Source organism: Glycine max, chromosome 16, assembly GCF_000004515.6.
Source record: "Glycine max cultivar Williams 82 chromosome 16, Glycine_max_v4.0, whole genome shotgun sequence".
Lineage (NCBI taxonomy): Eukaryota > Viridiplantae > Streptophyta > Magnoliopsida > Fabales > Fabaceae > Glycine > Glycine max.
The window spans coordinates 11,944,338-11,959,152 of record NC_038252.2 but is presented as its reverse complement, the minus strand read 5'-3'; the positions used below and the strand labels follow the sequence as shown (position 1 = coordinate 11,959,152).

General features: G+C 43.6%; 1 protein-coding gene across 1 annotated transcript; it reads right to left on the bottom strand.

Annotated features, from left to right (window-relative positions):
• Nucleotides 1–848: 848 nt before the first annotated feature.
• LOC102663912 (uncharacterized) lies at nt 849–1,340 on the bottom strand. The gene has a single exon (XM_006599775.1). The coding sequence runs from the start codon at nt 1,338–1,340 to the stop codon at nt 849–851; it is 492 nt and encodes a 163-aa protein (XP_006599838.1).
• Between the last annotated feature and the right edge of the window lie 13,475 nt (nt 1,341–14,815).

The window sequence follows — 14,815 nt, the reverse complement described above, 5'->3', positions numbered from 1 at the left end:
CTCAAGTGTTGTTCTCCTAGGATATGTAGTACATTTCAAATCATTCAAAATTGTCGTTTAGAGTTTTGGCAATGTGGTATTACTTGAGCAACACTGTCTCCTTAGTCTGGTATCTGTTGGCAACCTGTCCATGGACAAGCTACAAGTCATTATAGCATCATAGCTTCTTTGCCCCAACTTTTCTTGCTAGTTTTATACCTGCAATGAGCGCCTCGTACTCAGCTTGATTGTTTGTGGCTTTGAAGTTGAGTTTGAGAGCTTGCTTTAGGGTGACATTGTCGAGGCCATTGAGAATGATTCTTGCTCCACTTCCCTTTACGTTGGATGCACCATCAACATAGAGGGTCCACCAATTTGGGGTGGTTTGGTTGTTCCCAGCGAATTCTGCTGGGAAGTCTAACATGAACTGTGTCTTCATGGGGTTGCAGGGTTCTTACTGAATATCAAACTCTGAAAGTTCTACGAACCAGGCCACCATCCTTCCTGCGAGTTCAGGCTTTCCCAAAACCTGCTTGATGGGGTAGTTCATTTTGACTACAACTTGATGACTCTGGAAGTAGGGCATGAGTCATCGGGCCGAGGTAATGAGTCCTAGCGCCACCTTTTCTATCATTTGGTAGTGCGTCTCGGCGTCATGGAGTATGCGACTGGTGAAGTAGATAGAGAGCTGGTGCTTCCCTTCCTCTTGTACAAGGGCTAAGCTAACGACTTCTTCAACTACTTAAAGATATAGGAGTAGGGGTACCCTTGCCCTGGGCCAACTTAGGACCGGTGGTGTAGCGATGGTTTTCTTGAAGCCTAAGAAGGCTTGTTTGTAGGTTTCGTCCCTGAGGAAAGGTTCATTTTTCTTAAGCGATTTGTAGAATGGCTTCTCTTTTTTCAACGAGCTTGGGGAGAAACCTGGATAGGGATGCTAGTCTTCCATTTAGTTTTTGGACTTCATGGACATTAGTCAAACTATGCATATCCAAAATAGCAGTGCATTTCTCAAAAGTACATTTTTCATGGTTGAGGCACATGTCGTATTTGAGGAGCTCTTCAAAGACCTCTTCCAAGTCTACCCCGTGTTGGGCTATGCTTTGAGACTTGACGACTATGTTGTCAACATAGACCTTGATTTTATGTTTGATCAATTGCTTGAACATCTGATCCATCAGTCTATAGTATGTAGCACCTGCATTTTTTAGGATGAAGGCCATGACCCTGTAGCAAAAGGTGGCATCTTCAATGATAAATGTCATTTTCTCCTCATCTAGATCGTGCATCCTGATCTGGTTGTATCCGGAGTAAGCATCCAGGAAGCTTAGCACATGGAACCCAGATGCTTCATTGACTATCATGTTGATGATGGGCAGAGGTTACGCATCTTTGGGGCATGCCCTATTCAGATCAATATAGTCAGTGCACATTCGCCATTTTGTTGTTGGCCTTTTTGACCATGTGAAGATTGGGGAGCCAAGTGGAATATCTGACTTCTCTGATGAAGTTGGCATTAAGGAGTTTGTACACTTCTTCTCTAATAGCTTTGCACCATTCTTCTCCCATCTTTCTTTTCTTTTGTGATACCAGTTTGGCCTAGGGATAGATGGCAAGCTTGTGGCAGATAATGCTGGGATGGATTCTCGACATGTTAGATGGCTGCTAAGCGAAGAAGTCTGTTCTGTGTAGAACATCGGTGATGTGCTGGTGATCATGATTAGTGAGGTCCTTACTGAGCTGCGTCCACTGCCTGGGTTTGGGTCCAAGCTGCAGCTAGATGAGCTCTTCATTGGGCTTTAGGCCTCTATCCGAAGTGTCATCATGCGGATCTGTACTGAATTCATTGTCCTGACTTGCTTGGTAGACGATCAGGGCTTGTATTGGAGGCCTTTCATCCACGCTCATGACTTGAGTGCCTTCATCCACAGTGGGATGAGGCTTGGCTGGCTCCCTGGTGGGACGACAGGGTGCTACCTTTAGGCTTTCTGCATAGCGTGCTTGTTTTGATCTCCCTTGACGGTCACAATCTCCATGGTCAAGGTGGAGAATTTCATTTTCAAATTCGGCATAGATACTATGGCTCCAAGCTCGTTAAGGGTCTTTTTGCCAATCAAACCAAAAAATTATGTATCTGCATCAACAAGTAAATATCTTATTGTGAAGCTCCAAGAGAGTTGGCCTTAATTGAAAGAGGTCATTAGGTCCACATAGCCTCTGGTCTCTACTCTCTCACTTGCAAAGCCAAGGAGTGGACCGGCGTGAGGGTGAATAGTGTTAGGGGAGACCTCGAGCTTTTGGAAAGTTTTCCACCTTGGACATCGTGAAGTTTGTGACAATGATGGAGACAACCATGGGGTCGTCCTGGTTGACGGGGTTGATACCCTTAAAGTCCCTATCCGTGAAAGTGATAGAAGGGAGAATTCATTGTGATGGTGCATCTACAAAATTGATGTGGATGTCCCGAATGGTGTGAAGATGGCATTTACGGGACTGGCTGGACTATCCTCTGTAGGAAAATCCTCCAGCAATGGTGTTGATTACACCTCTAATTTGTAGGGCCGGTTCCTATTCTTGTGGAGGTTGTCATCTAGGCCTCTACTGCTGGTGTTGTAATGCCCTGAAATTTTGATAATTAAAAATAGATGTTTGATGTTTTTCTTGTGTTATTTGATTACTTGATTAATTTGGATGAGTTAAGGTATTGTGTGAATTAGCCATCTGCGATCTTCTTAATGTGGAAGTTGAGTTATGTGGACTTTTATTGACTTAGGTTGAAATTATGAGATTTCAAGTTTTACTTAAACCTGTTCCACTAAAATTGTAATCCTGGATTTGTTAACTGTTGGATCGCTTTCAAATTTGGACTACAGGCTTGCAACCCAATTCTACACTGTCATACCCTAATTTCATCCGGGGACTATTGTTTGATGGCATGCAACCTTTGATTGACCGCTTCGAGGTACTTAGCACCCTTTATTGCACAATATGTGAAGTTCCGAGACATGCCGGAAATCAAAAGAAAGCATTGTTACGCAATCCGTGAAATTCCGTAACGTGCCGGAAATCAAAAGGAAGTATTGTTACGCAATCCGTGAGTTTCCGTAACTTTTCGAAAGCTAAAAAAGGAGTAATTACATGATCCGTAAGGTTCCGTAACCTTACGGAAAGAAAATAAGTATCGTTATGAAATTCGTAAAGTTTCGTAACGTTACGGAAAAAGAATCACCAAAAAAAAGTAAAGGGGTGTATTTAGTAAAAAAAGGGGGTGCAAATAGCAACCAGGCCCACTTGGGCCTTCCAGATTCTTCCTTTAGAACCTGGCTCACCTGGGCGAGCTGGGTGCCAAGCTCCTCCCCTATTTTGCTATAAATAGAGGGAGGAGTGAAGAAGGAAAGGGTTCAGCCTTCTTGGCACATCGTATTCACTTGAAATTACTGAGGAAAATTGTTTCTGTGAAGAAAATCCAAGCCGAGGCACTTCCGTAACGTTTTCGTGGGTGATTTCACGAAGATTTTCAACCGTTCTTCGTCATTCATTGTCCGTTCTTCATTGTTCTTCGGTCTTCAACCGGTAAGAACCCGAAATCGAACTTTTCAATTCATTCTATGTACCCGTGGTGGTCCCCATTTGTTTCGTGTACTTTTATTCTCGTTTCATTTACTTTTCATACCCTTTTTTGACATGCTTCAGTCATTTACTTAAGTCACTTTCTCGCCTAATCAAAAAATAAAATAAATTTCCACCGATCATTTGATTTGTAATATCCGTTAATTTTTGTTAAAATGAAATCCGACCGTTCGGTCGTGCCGTAACCACGTTGGAAATCAAAAAGAGGTAAAATAATAATATAATAATCAAAAATATCTTTTAGTAAAATAAAGCAAAAAAATAAATCGGACGTTTCTCTTTGGGATTTTCTCTTTCTTAATTGAATTGACTAATAACTAAAGTGAAACTAAGGCTAAAATCAACTCGCAAAGTCAAGCTCATCCGCGAAAAATCACTAAAAAAGGATTTTAAGATTCAATACCTTAGTTTTTCTTACCAAGTAAAAAGGATCATTTTTAAGCTCCAACGCCTTTAAATGACCACCTTCCAAGTAAAAAAGAATCGCTTGATTCGCCCTTAAAAAAGAACTACGTAGGTTTGATTTCCTCTTCGTTGGAGGGTACGTAGGAGCAAGAGCCCCGCTTTTGTCGACCCCAAAAATAAAAAAGAAATAAAAGTTAGGGTAACACAATTTCACACAATTCTAAAAATAAGGTTGTTGTCCTTTGAGACAAACGTGAGAGGTGCTAATACCTTCCTCAAACGTAAATACAACTCCCGAACTTGGAATATTCTTTATGACCGGTTTCCTTCGGTTTTTCCGACGTTTTCCACAAATAAACGTTGGTGGCTACTCCGTGCATTTTCCTCCTTTGGAAAACGCTCCTGTGAGCCTCGCCCCGCTCGCCCGCAAAAGGGTAGGTTGCGATAGTTGGCGACTCCAGTGGGGACTGTTTTTGTGAGTTAGGCCTATTTTAGGGAATTGTGGAATTGTGTAAATGTAATAACTGCTGTCTTTTCCACATTTTTACACTGCATTCTAAGCACCCACGGGTTTGAGTAAAAAAGGGGCTCTATACCCAGGTTCATGGGAATCTAAGGAGTGGAGGTGAATCTATGGTCATGCTAGGTCTCCGACTTGCTTGATAATAGTGAAACCTCGTCTAGAGCTTTCTCTCTTTATAATGTGTTGTCGCTGGTATTCCATACCGCTGCAATATTATTATCTTGAGTGATGATACCTCTAGAAAACAGCCATGTGAGTTATGAATCGTTGGGAGTAGTTATTAGAGACCCCTAGATATTATCCTATAGGTCCCCAAATAGGGGCACGGAGCAAACACGCTCCGTGCCATTTGTTCTCATGCATTCTTCTGCAAATAGCACATAAATTATAGTTTTGCTAGTGATATTTTGTTTCTCTAGAGTAATACGTCACTTTTTAATACATACATTGGGGCGCCATAATGCCTAGAACGTAGTATTAAAAAGATGGATCTTTTTGGTCTCGTATATGTAAATTACCCCTTGTTTTTTTTTCTTTTTTCCGTTTCATGCATGCGCATTGCATCATTCATATCGGAGCCTTGATCCACCCCTTTTTTAGGTAAATGATGGGGACAAATCAAAACAGAAGGTTTGGTGGTCCTCTTTCCAAACGTGGATGGTTTGGTGGATCTAGCCGCAATTGATGCTTTCCTTGCATATCACCATAGCAAGGAGAGCCCGGTGGTAGCTATCTTGGCGGACTTATTTGATACATTTGACCGAAGGTGCGAGAAGAACAGCGCACGGATTGTCTTCTGCTTACCCGCTCTTTGTATGTGGTTGGTTTCACACCTATTCCAACAAGACATAAGACACGCGTGTCCGCTTCAAAGTTATCGCTCATGCGTCGAAAAGAGAAGAGTCGATTGGGACTGATACCTGGCTGGGATAGGAAGCAGCATAATCAATTGGTTTCCTCGATGGAAGGAAGGAAAGGAGGGAATTCTTTTCTTATGTGGGGACTACCCAAACGTTCCGTTGATAGGGACAAGGGGTTGTATTAACTATAATCTCGCACTTGCCATAAGACAGCTAGGGTACCCCATGAGGGGAGCGCCAACGGAAGAGAGCCTCTCGCCTTTCCTTGTGAGAGATTTTGGCGCGCAAAGTCTCAAGGTTGTACAAAGAGTCCACAAGGCGTGGAAAAGTCTGTTGAGGAAAGATAAAGAACTTAGGGGCATCCGTAATGGCATCATCGGTGGTTATCATGAATGGCTAAGAGTTCATACACAAGGGTTAGATTGGCTCTCCAAGTTGAAAGTTATCAACGAGGAGAACTTCAAAGCTCCGGAAGAGGATGAAGAAGTCCAAGCTCTAAAATTAGAGATAGGGAAGGCAAGACTCGCCAAGAAAAATTCAAGTCAGCCGCTACAAACATCCGGAAAGAGTGTACCGAGTTACGAGAGGAAAACGCGGCTACTGCAAGAGCCCTTGAACAAGAAACCAAGAAGGCCCGCAAGGAAGAGCATGGTCGAGATAAATTCCGAGGAGCTTTGTGGGGTAGCAACAGTGAGCTCAAGATCTTAAAGGAAGAGTTAGCTGCTTGCTCAAGATCCAAGAGGGGTTTGGCCCAACACTTAGAAGCCACGGAGCGAAGCATGCTAGCTATAATACGGCAGTACAAAGAAGAGTTAAACCAGTCTTTGACCCATGAACAAAAACTAATAGAGGACTTCGCACAAGCGTACGCCGAGAAGGAAGCAAGAGGGAGGGTGATTGATGCATTGCATCAAGAAGCGACCATGTGGATGGATAGGTTCGCCTTGACCTTAAATGGAAGTCAAGACCTCCCGCGACTACTAGCCAAAGCAAAGGCCATCGCTGAAGTGTGTTCAGCCCCCGAGGAAATTCACAGGCTAATCAATTACTGTCAACACATGATAGATTTGATGGCCCATATAATTAGAAACCGTTAGGTTCTGTTATAACACTTTTGTATGATCTTGGCTAGATAAAAGTTTTGTTCCTTTTTATAAACAGAGAAGTTCTGAAACTCATCACGTTATCTATAAAAGGCCTTGAGGTGAATCCAAGTGCTCTGATCATTCATTAGCATATTCATGTTTTGGTGGCATACTCACCATTGTTTGTTTCTTTAGGGAACTCACCATAACTAAAAAAGCGCAAAGGCACCCCTATAACACTCAATCCAGAAAAATGGATAATGAAGAGGGAGTGCAAGAACAGATGAAGGTCGACCTATCAGCCTTAAAAGATCAAATGGCTTCTATCACGGAGGCCATGCTAAAGCTTCAGAAAACTATAAAAGATAATGCTACGGCGACCGCTTCTAATACAGCTAGGGAAGCGGAACCGATGCTACAGCCCGCAATAAACTTGGGCCGAGACAGAAACACGACGGTTTTCGGTCGGAGGTATAGTCCTCAAGCCTACCCTTATGGTTTGCCTCTGGACTTCACTCCCTATACCACTCCAGACGATTTGAGCCAAGCCCCTACCTTCGAGGGGAAACTCCCTCCTCATGCCGATTATCCTCTGCAAGAAGATGATGAAGGAGATGCCCATCTAGGCCCTCTACTTCCCCTCAAGGATCCGGCCCCCCATGAATTGCCCCAACCAAACATAGTCCGCCACGTCCCGTCTCCACCCGCACCCGTTAAAGAATTCATTCCCTTTGCAAAAGATAAGGGAAAGATTGATTTACTTGAAGAGAAGCTAAGAGCGGTAGAAGGCCTCGGCAACTACCCGTTCTCGGATTTAGCGGATCTATGTCTGGTACCTGACATCGTCATCCCTCCCAAGTTTAAAATACCAGATTTTGATAAATACAAAGGGACGACGTGCCCAAAAGGTCATCTTCGGATGTATTGCCGAAGGATGGGGGCATATTCTATGGACGAAAAGTTGTTGATGCACTTCTTTCAAGATAGCTTAGCCGGAGCAGCAGTGGCGTGGTATACCAATCTGGAAGCTTCTCAGATCCGGTCATGGAAAGACTTGGCAACTGCCTTCATTAGGCAGTACCAATACAACACGAATATGGCTCCTGATTGGAACCAACTTTAGAGCATGACCAAGCGGGAACATAAGTCCATTAAAGAATATGCTCAAAGGTGGAGAGACCTAGCAGCCCAAGTCGTCCCGCCCATGACTGAGAGGGGGATGATCACGATTATGGTAGATACGTTGCCTACGTTCTACTAGGAGAAGCTGATAGGATATATGCCAGCTAACTTTGCAGACCTCATCTTCGCCGGAGAAAGAATTGAGTCCGGACTGAGAAAAGGCAAGTTTGAGTATGCCTCCAACGCTGCCCCCAACAACAATAGAAGAGCCCCAGTGGTGGGCACACGGAAAAAGGAAGGAGATACCCATGCGGTCACCACCGCCCCAACATGGATGAAAGCGCCCCAAAATGCCCAAAACACATACCAGCACAACCATCCAAACTTTTCGATCCGAGCCAGAAGTTCCCTCCCAACTCAAGTAGAAGGGCCTCCCGCAACAGAAAAAACGCATGCCCAACACACAGCTTCGGCCACTCCCCAGCCAGCCAATAATACAACTCCTAGCACGAGCTATAACAATGCACGGCGCCCCCCGAAAGACGAGTTCTCTCCTATTCCCATGGCATATTCTGAGTTGTGGCCCTCATTATTGGAAAATCATTTGGTGGTGGCCATACCCGGGAAGGTCTTCCAGCCACCATACCCCAAGTGGTACAACTTGAACGCCAAGTGCGCATACCATAGTGGAGCCCCCGGACACAACATTGACTCTTGCCTGCCGTTCAAGTATAAGGTGCAACACCTAATAAATGTCGGCTGGCTATCATTCCAAGAGGAGGGCCCCAATGTTAAAACCAATCCACTAGCCAGTTATGGAGGGGCTAGCGTAAACGCCATCGAAAAGGATGGGTCGTCAAGGGCAAAGAGATTAGAAGATGTGGCTACGTCTAGACGATTCATCTACCAGTCGTTGCAAGCGGCATGCATGGTCTCTCATGGCGGAGACGAGAGAGACGAATGTTTGTTTCATCTTGAGGAATCACACGACATGGAAACCTGTCCCATGGTGGAAGAGTTACTTCAACGGCTCATGGACTGGGGACAGCTCGAAGTGTCCAAGGGAGATAGGGAAGAACCACAGATTTGCATGCAGTCGGAAGAAAAGAAGGTTCCCCCAACCCCCAAAGCCCTAGTAATATCTTTCACTAGGAATGTGACCGGCTCCAGGCCCATGTACCCCCCGACAGCGCCCAAGCCAATGTCGTTTGCCTATCAAATCAATAAGGTCGTTCCATGGAAGTATACCCCTCCCGCATTTGGAGAAAGGGCGGCAACCGAGGTTGACTCCTTATCAGCCAAGGTGACCAACATTACCGGTCTTAGCGGCGTAACCCGCAGTGGTCGGGTGTTCGCTCCCCCTCACTCAGTGGAATTGTCCTCCAAGGGGAAAGCACCCATGATCCAAGAGCCCACAAACGTGGCCACCCCCTCAAAAGAAGTGGATCCCCCAATGGTAAAATGGGTTAAAAAGAATGAAGGTCTTCAAGGAAAGGCGATGACTTTGGAAGAGGCTCATGAGTTCCTTCGTCTCATCCAACAAAGCGAGTTTAAAATGGTTGAGCAACTGAATAAAACTCCGGCAAGGATCTCTTTGCTCGAACTGCTCATAAACTCCGAGCCTCATCGTGCACTATTGGTAAAGGTCCTCAACAAAGCCCACGTAGCACACGACATCTCATTTGAGGGTTTTGAAGGCATTGTTAATCATATAACTACCAATAACTATATCGTGTTTACGGAAGAAGAGATTCCCGTTGAGGGGAGAGGGCACAACAAGGCTCTGCATGTGTCTGTCAGATGTATGGAACATGTCGTCGCTAAGGTACTCATCGACAATGGTTCAAGTTTAAATATGATGCCAAAGACCACCTTGGAGAAACTTCCTTTTAATGCGTCACGTCTAAAACCAAGTTCGATGGTGGTACGAGCCTTTGATGGTAGTCGGCGGGAAGTGATGGGGGAAATCGACATCCCCATTCAGATAGGCCCCCACACTTGCAATGTGGTTTTTCAAGTGATGGACATAAATCCCGCCTACAGCTGCCTCTTGGGGAGACCCTGGATTCATGCGCTAGGAGTGGTCCCTTCTATGCTTCACCAGAAATTGAAATTCGCGGTTGGTGGACTCTTGGTGATAGTGTCAGGCGAAGAGGAAATGTTGGTGAGCTGCCCTCCTCTGCACCATATGTAGAAGCAACGGAAGAATCATTGGAAACAGCTTTCCAATCCTTCGAGGTGGTGAGTTGTGCCTCTGTGGAAACGAGTCTGGTGCTACCTTGTCTCTCTAATGCAGCCCTAATGGTGGCATGGGTAATGCTCAGGCACGGTTATGAGCCCGGAATGGGTCTGGATAAGGACAGCCTCGGGAATGCCGATGTGGTCAACATTAGGGGAAACCCGTACAAATATGGGTTGGGGTATGAACCCGGGAAACCGGGAAGAAGGAATGTGCCGTCAAGACTTCGGGCAGACAAGGCATGGCCCGGCCATGTTAGCCAGTGTTTCACGAGTGTCGGGATAATGTTCGAGGAAGAGGTGGCGGCAATAGGAGAGGAGTCTCCACAAGATCCGCCAAGTTTCGTGAGACCATGCCATCCCAATTCCCAAGTGGGGAATTGGCGCTTGATAAGCCAGTCGGAGGTCTATACCGTTGATTCAATGTAATTAGAGGCTATAGATTCCTTTCTCTTTTGTTTTGTGAAACCTACCTTATTAAATAACAAAGAGATCTTGTTTCATCTATTCTTGCGGTTCCACCTTTTCTCATATCATTTTGCATGTTTTTGTTTCTTTTGTCTTGATTGGTATAGATATGAGGGTCGATTCTTTGAGGATCCTAACAACGAGGGTTTGATAATCGATTTTGACTGAGATGTAAGCCAAACAATAAACGAAGAAGAGGAAGAGGACGTCCTTTCACCAGAGTTGGAGAGGTTGATCGCTCAGGAAGAACGCGAAATGAAGCCTCACCAAGAGGAAACCAAACTAATAAACTTAGAGACTGGAGAGGGAATGAAAGAAGTGAAAGTAGGAACCGGTATGACCGCACCTATCCGCCGAGGCTTGATAACCCTTCTTGAAGAATATCAAGACATCTTTGCGTGGTCGTACCAAGACATGCCAGGGATGGACCTCGACATTGTGCAGCATAAGTTGCCATTGAATCCTGGGTCTTCCCCGGTTAAGCAGAAGCTATGAAGGATGAGACCCGAAATGTCTTTAAAAATCAAAGAAGAAGTGAGAAAGCAGTTCAATGCGGGTTTCTTAGGAGTAGCTCGATACCCGAAGTGGGTAGCCAACATTGTCCCGGTCCCAAAAAAGGACGACAAAGTACGAATGTGCGTAGACTATCGAGACTTAAACCGAGCCAGTCCTAAAGATAATTTTCCCCTGCCACACATTGATATACTGGTAGATAATACAGCCAAGTTCGCCCTTTTCTCTTTTATGGATGGTTTCTCAGGGTATAATCAGATAAAGATGGCACCCGAAGATGTGGAGAAGACTACTTTCGTCACCCTATGGGGAACGTTCTACTACAAAGTGATGGCCTTCGGGCTGAAAAATGCTGGGGCAACCTATCAGCGTGCCATGGTACCGTTGTTCCACGACATGATGCATAAAGAGATAGAAGTCTATGCAGATGACATGATTGCCAAATCTCGGACTGAGGATGAACACATTGTCAAACTGCGTAAAGTGTTTGGAAGGCTGCGGAAATACCAACTGAAACTAAACCCAACCAAGTGCACCTTCGGGGTAAAATCGGGGAAGTTACTAGGATTTATCGTGAGCCAGAAAGGGATAGAGATAGATCCCGAGAAAGTAAAGGCCATTCTTGAAATGCCAGAGCCACGCACGGAGAAGCAGGTTCGAGGTTTCCTGGGCAGGTTGAATTACATCGCGAGATTTATCTCGCAACTCACCCCTACCTATGAGCCCATCTTCAAACGATTGCGTAAGAACCAGGCGGTCCTGTGGAACAGTGACTGCCAAGAGGCCTTCGAGAAGATCAAACAGAGCCTCGCAAACCCCCCGGTGCTCATGCCACCTGTAACAGGAAGACCTCTTTTCCTGCACATGACTGTGTTAGATGAGTCTATGGGGTGCGTGTTGGGTCAGCACGATGACTCTGGGAAAAAGGAACAAGCCATTTACTATCTAAGCAAGAAGTTTACCGCATGTGAGATGAATTACTCAATGCTGGAAAGAACGTGCTGCGCCTTGGTATAGGCATCACATCGTCTTAGGCAGTACATGCTCAGTCATACCACGTGGCTTATTTCCAAAATGGATCCCGTGAAATACATCTTTGAGAAATCGGCCCTCACGGGACGAATCGCTAGGTGGCAGGTACTACTATCTGAATTCGATATTGTCTACGTCACCCAAAAGGCGATAAAGGGAAGCGCCTTGGCAGATTATTTGGCCCAACAACCCCTCCAAGATTATCGGCCGATGCACCCTGAGTTCCCGGATGAAGACATCATGGCCCTATTCGAAGAGAAGCGAACACACGAGGATATGGACAAATGGATTGTTTGCTTCGATGGGGCATTGATGTGCCATCATTTTCTTCTATTTTCTAAACCCTTTTTGCACCATTTTAATTACTGATTGGTCTTAATTGTCAATTAATTAGGCAGTTTTATTATTTGGGCTTATTTAGCTAATTTGATGTTTTTAATCTAATTTTAGGAATTAATGAAACATTGGGCTTAATCCGAATTTTGGTTGTGGACTTGAAGAGGGCAAATAAAGCAGCGCTTACCTTAGTTAATTTCTAATTAGGAAATTTCGCAATTTTATTTTATGTGGTTCAGTGTTTATTTCGTTTTGGGCCAGAGTATTGAAATAGGGCCCAGTGACTTTGAGTGACTCTTTTTAAATAGCAACCTTGGGATTCGTGCAAGGCATTCTATTAGACTATTATTCAGAGCTTAGGGTTTATGGTTTTGAGGTTTTTCTGTTCTAATGCTACTATTTCGTTCTTAATGCAATTTTCCATTTCCTGCTTCTAATTACAATTTCGTTCTTGTTTCTTCTTCTACTTTCATTTACGTTTCTGTCTTCATTTTCGTTTCTGTCTCATTACGTTTCTGCTTATTTACGTTTCTGTTTATTTACGTTTCTGTTTATTTACGTTTCTGCTTCATGTTTCATTTACATTTTCTGTTTGAATCTATGGAAGGCTAATTATTCTGGTGTTGTTTCCTTCTGAGGAAGAAACCTAACTCTCTTTGAGGTTTCGTTTATAATGTGGTTCCCTGACAGTTTTCCCTTCACCAGTTAACCCAAATTCGTGAACATTAATCAGTGCACGCTTCGTGTTCGATTAATTGCCTCTGAGCCTAACTTGCGTTCATGCTTAATGGACGAAGGGCTAACTGGTGTATGTGGTGCCTAATCACGTATTGACAACCCTAAGTTGATTTTCGCTTAGTAAATTGAAATAGGGTTGGATTAAGTGGTTAACTGTTAGGGACGAATTCTCCATAACCCAGGATAAGAGAACGGCTTCTGAATCAGAGGAAACAACCCATTTTTAATATTATTAATTTTGTATTCCAGTTTATTTGTTCTGCTCCTTAAATCCCAAAACAAACAAACCCCTCCCCCCCAATCATTATTGTTACTGCAAGTATATTATGAACATTTGGTTTATCATTGCTCGTTGGGAAACGACCTAGGATCACGTCATAGTTACTTCATTTTCATGTTTATTTGATTCGGGTACGGCCTCGATCAAATTTGGCGCCGTTGCTGGGGAGCAGTGTCCAAAGGTTCATAATAACTAGCTAGTGTTGTGTGTTTAATTCTTTCGTGTTTTAAGTTTAATTGTTAGTATTGTGTTAGTATGTGTGTTAGTGTTATTTAGTGTCCTGGTATTTTGTTTAGTGTGTGTTCTGTTTCAGTTTTCCTATTAAGCGCTTTCCCTGTTTCAGTTTTGGGTGTTTTGTTGTGAATAGTGTTTTGCGACGGACTTAGCGACCACTTTTGCTTGCGGCAAAACAGAGTAGTAGTAGAAATCAAGTAGAGACGGATTTTAGCGACCACCCATGCTGAATTATTTGAGATTTTTTGTTTTAGTATCTAGGGTTGTTATTTTTGGCTGAATTTTTTTGTGGTAACTTATTTTAATCTATATTTTGTGGGAAAAATAGCTAGAGTCTTTAGTTTGGTCAGATTTGAATGTTCCAAAAAAGTAGCAAATTTTGTTTTTGTCGAAACTTCAAACGGCCATAACTTTTGCTCCGGTTATCAGAATCGCAATTATTATATATGTATTTGGGGTAGAAAAAAATTTCCTATGCCGTGGCAGCATGCTGTAGGCTGGCTGAGGTCTCCATCTTCCAAAAAAAGTGATTCTGTCAAAAGATTTTTATTTTTCAAGTTTTTTGACTTATTTTTCTTAACCTACCATTTTTAGCTTCCATAGTTAGACTTTGATTTTTTGCCTGAAATTTTTTGTGCTATCTTCTCATCATTTTATAAGGTTGCTCACAAAATTTCAAGTCATTTGGAGATCATTTGAGGGTAGCTGTAGTTCAAACCTCCACCTTTATTTACATGACAAAGCAACTAGTTGTGCATGCTGAATGTAGTGTATGACTAGAGGCAATCCATCTGACTTACAACCCTTTGATCCTGAGATAGATAGGACATTTCATAGATTAGTTAGGCATCATTTTATACCTTTTGATCATCCTGAGCATTCCATTACTGGTGAATCTGTGCATTCTGTTATTGGTGATTTTGAACATCCTAATTTTGAGCATTATAATTTTGAGCATTCTGATTCTGAGCATTCAGATTTTGAACATTTTGAGAACATGGCACAACCTCCACCCCGTGAGAGGACTCTAAGGGAAATGGCTGCACCTGATTTCACCTACGAAAGCTTGTGCATCCAATACCCTGATGAGGATGTTTCATATGTTCTTAAAACTGGACTGATTCATTTGCTTCCAAAGTTTCATGGCCTTGCAGGTGAAGAACCGCACAAACATTTGAAGGAATTTCATATTGTCTGCTCCACCATGAAACCCCCAGATGTCCAAGAGGATCATATATTTATGAAGGCTTTTCCTCATTCTTTAGAGGGAGTGGCAAAGGACTGGTTGTATTACCTTGCTCCATGGTCCATCACGAGCTGGGATGACCTTAAGAGAGTATTCTTAGAAAAAAATTTCCCTGCTTCTAGGACCACA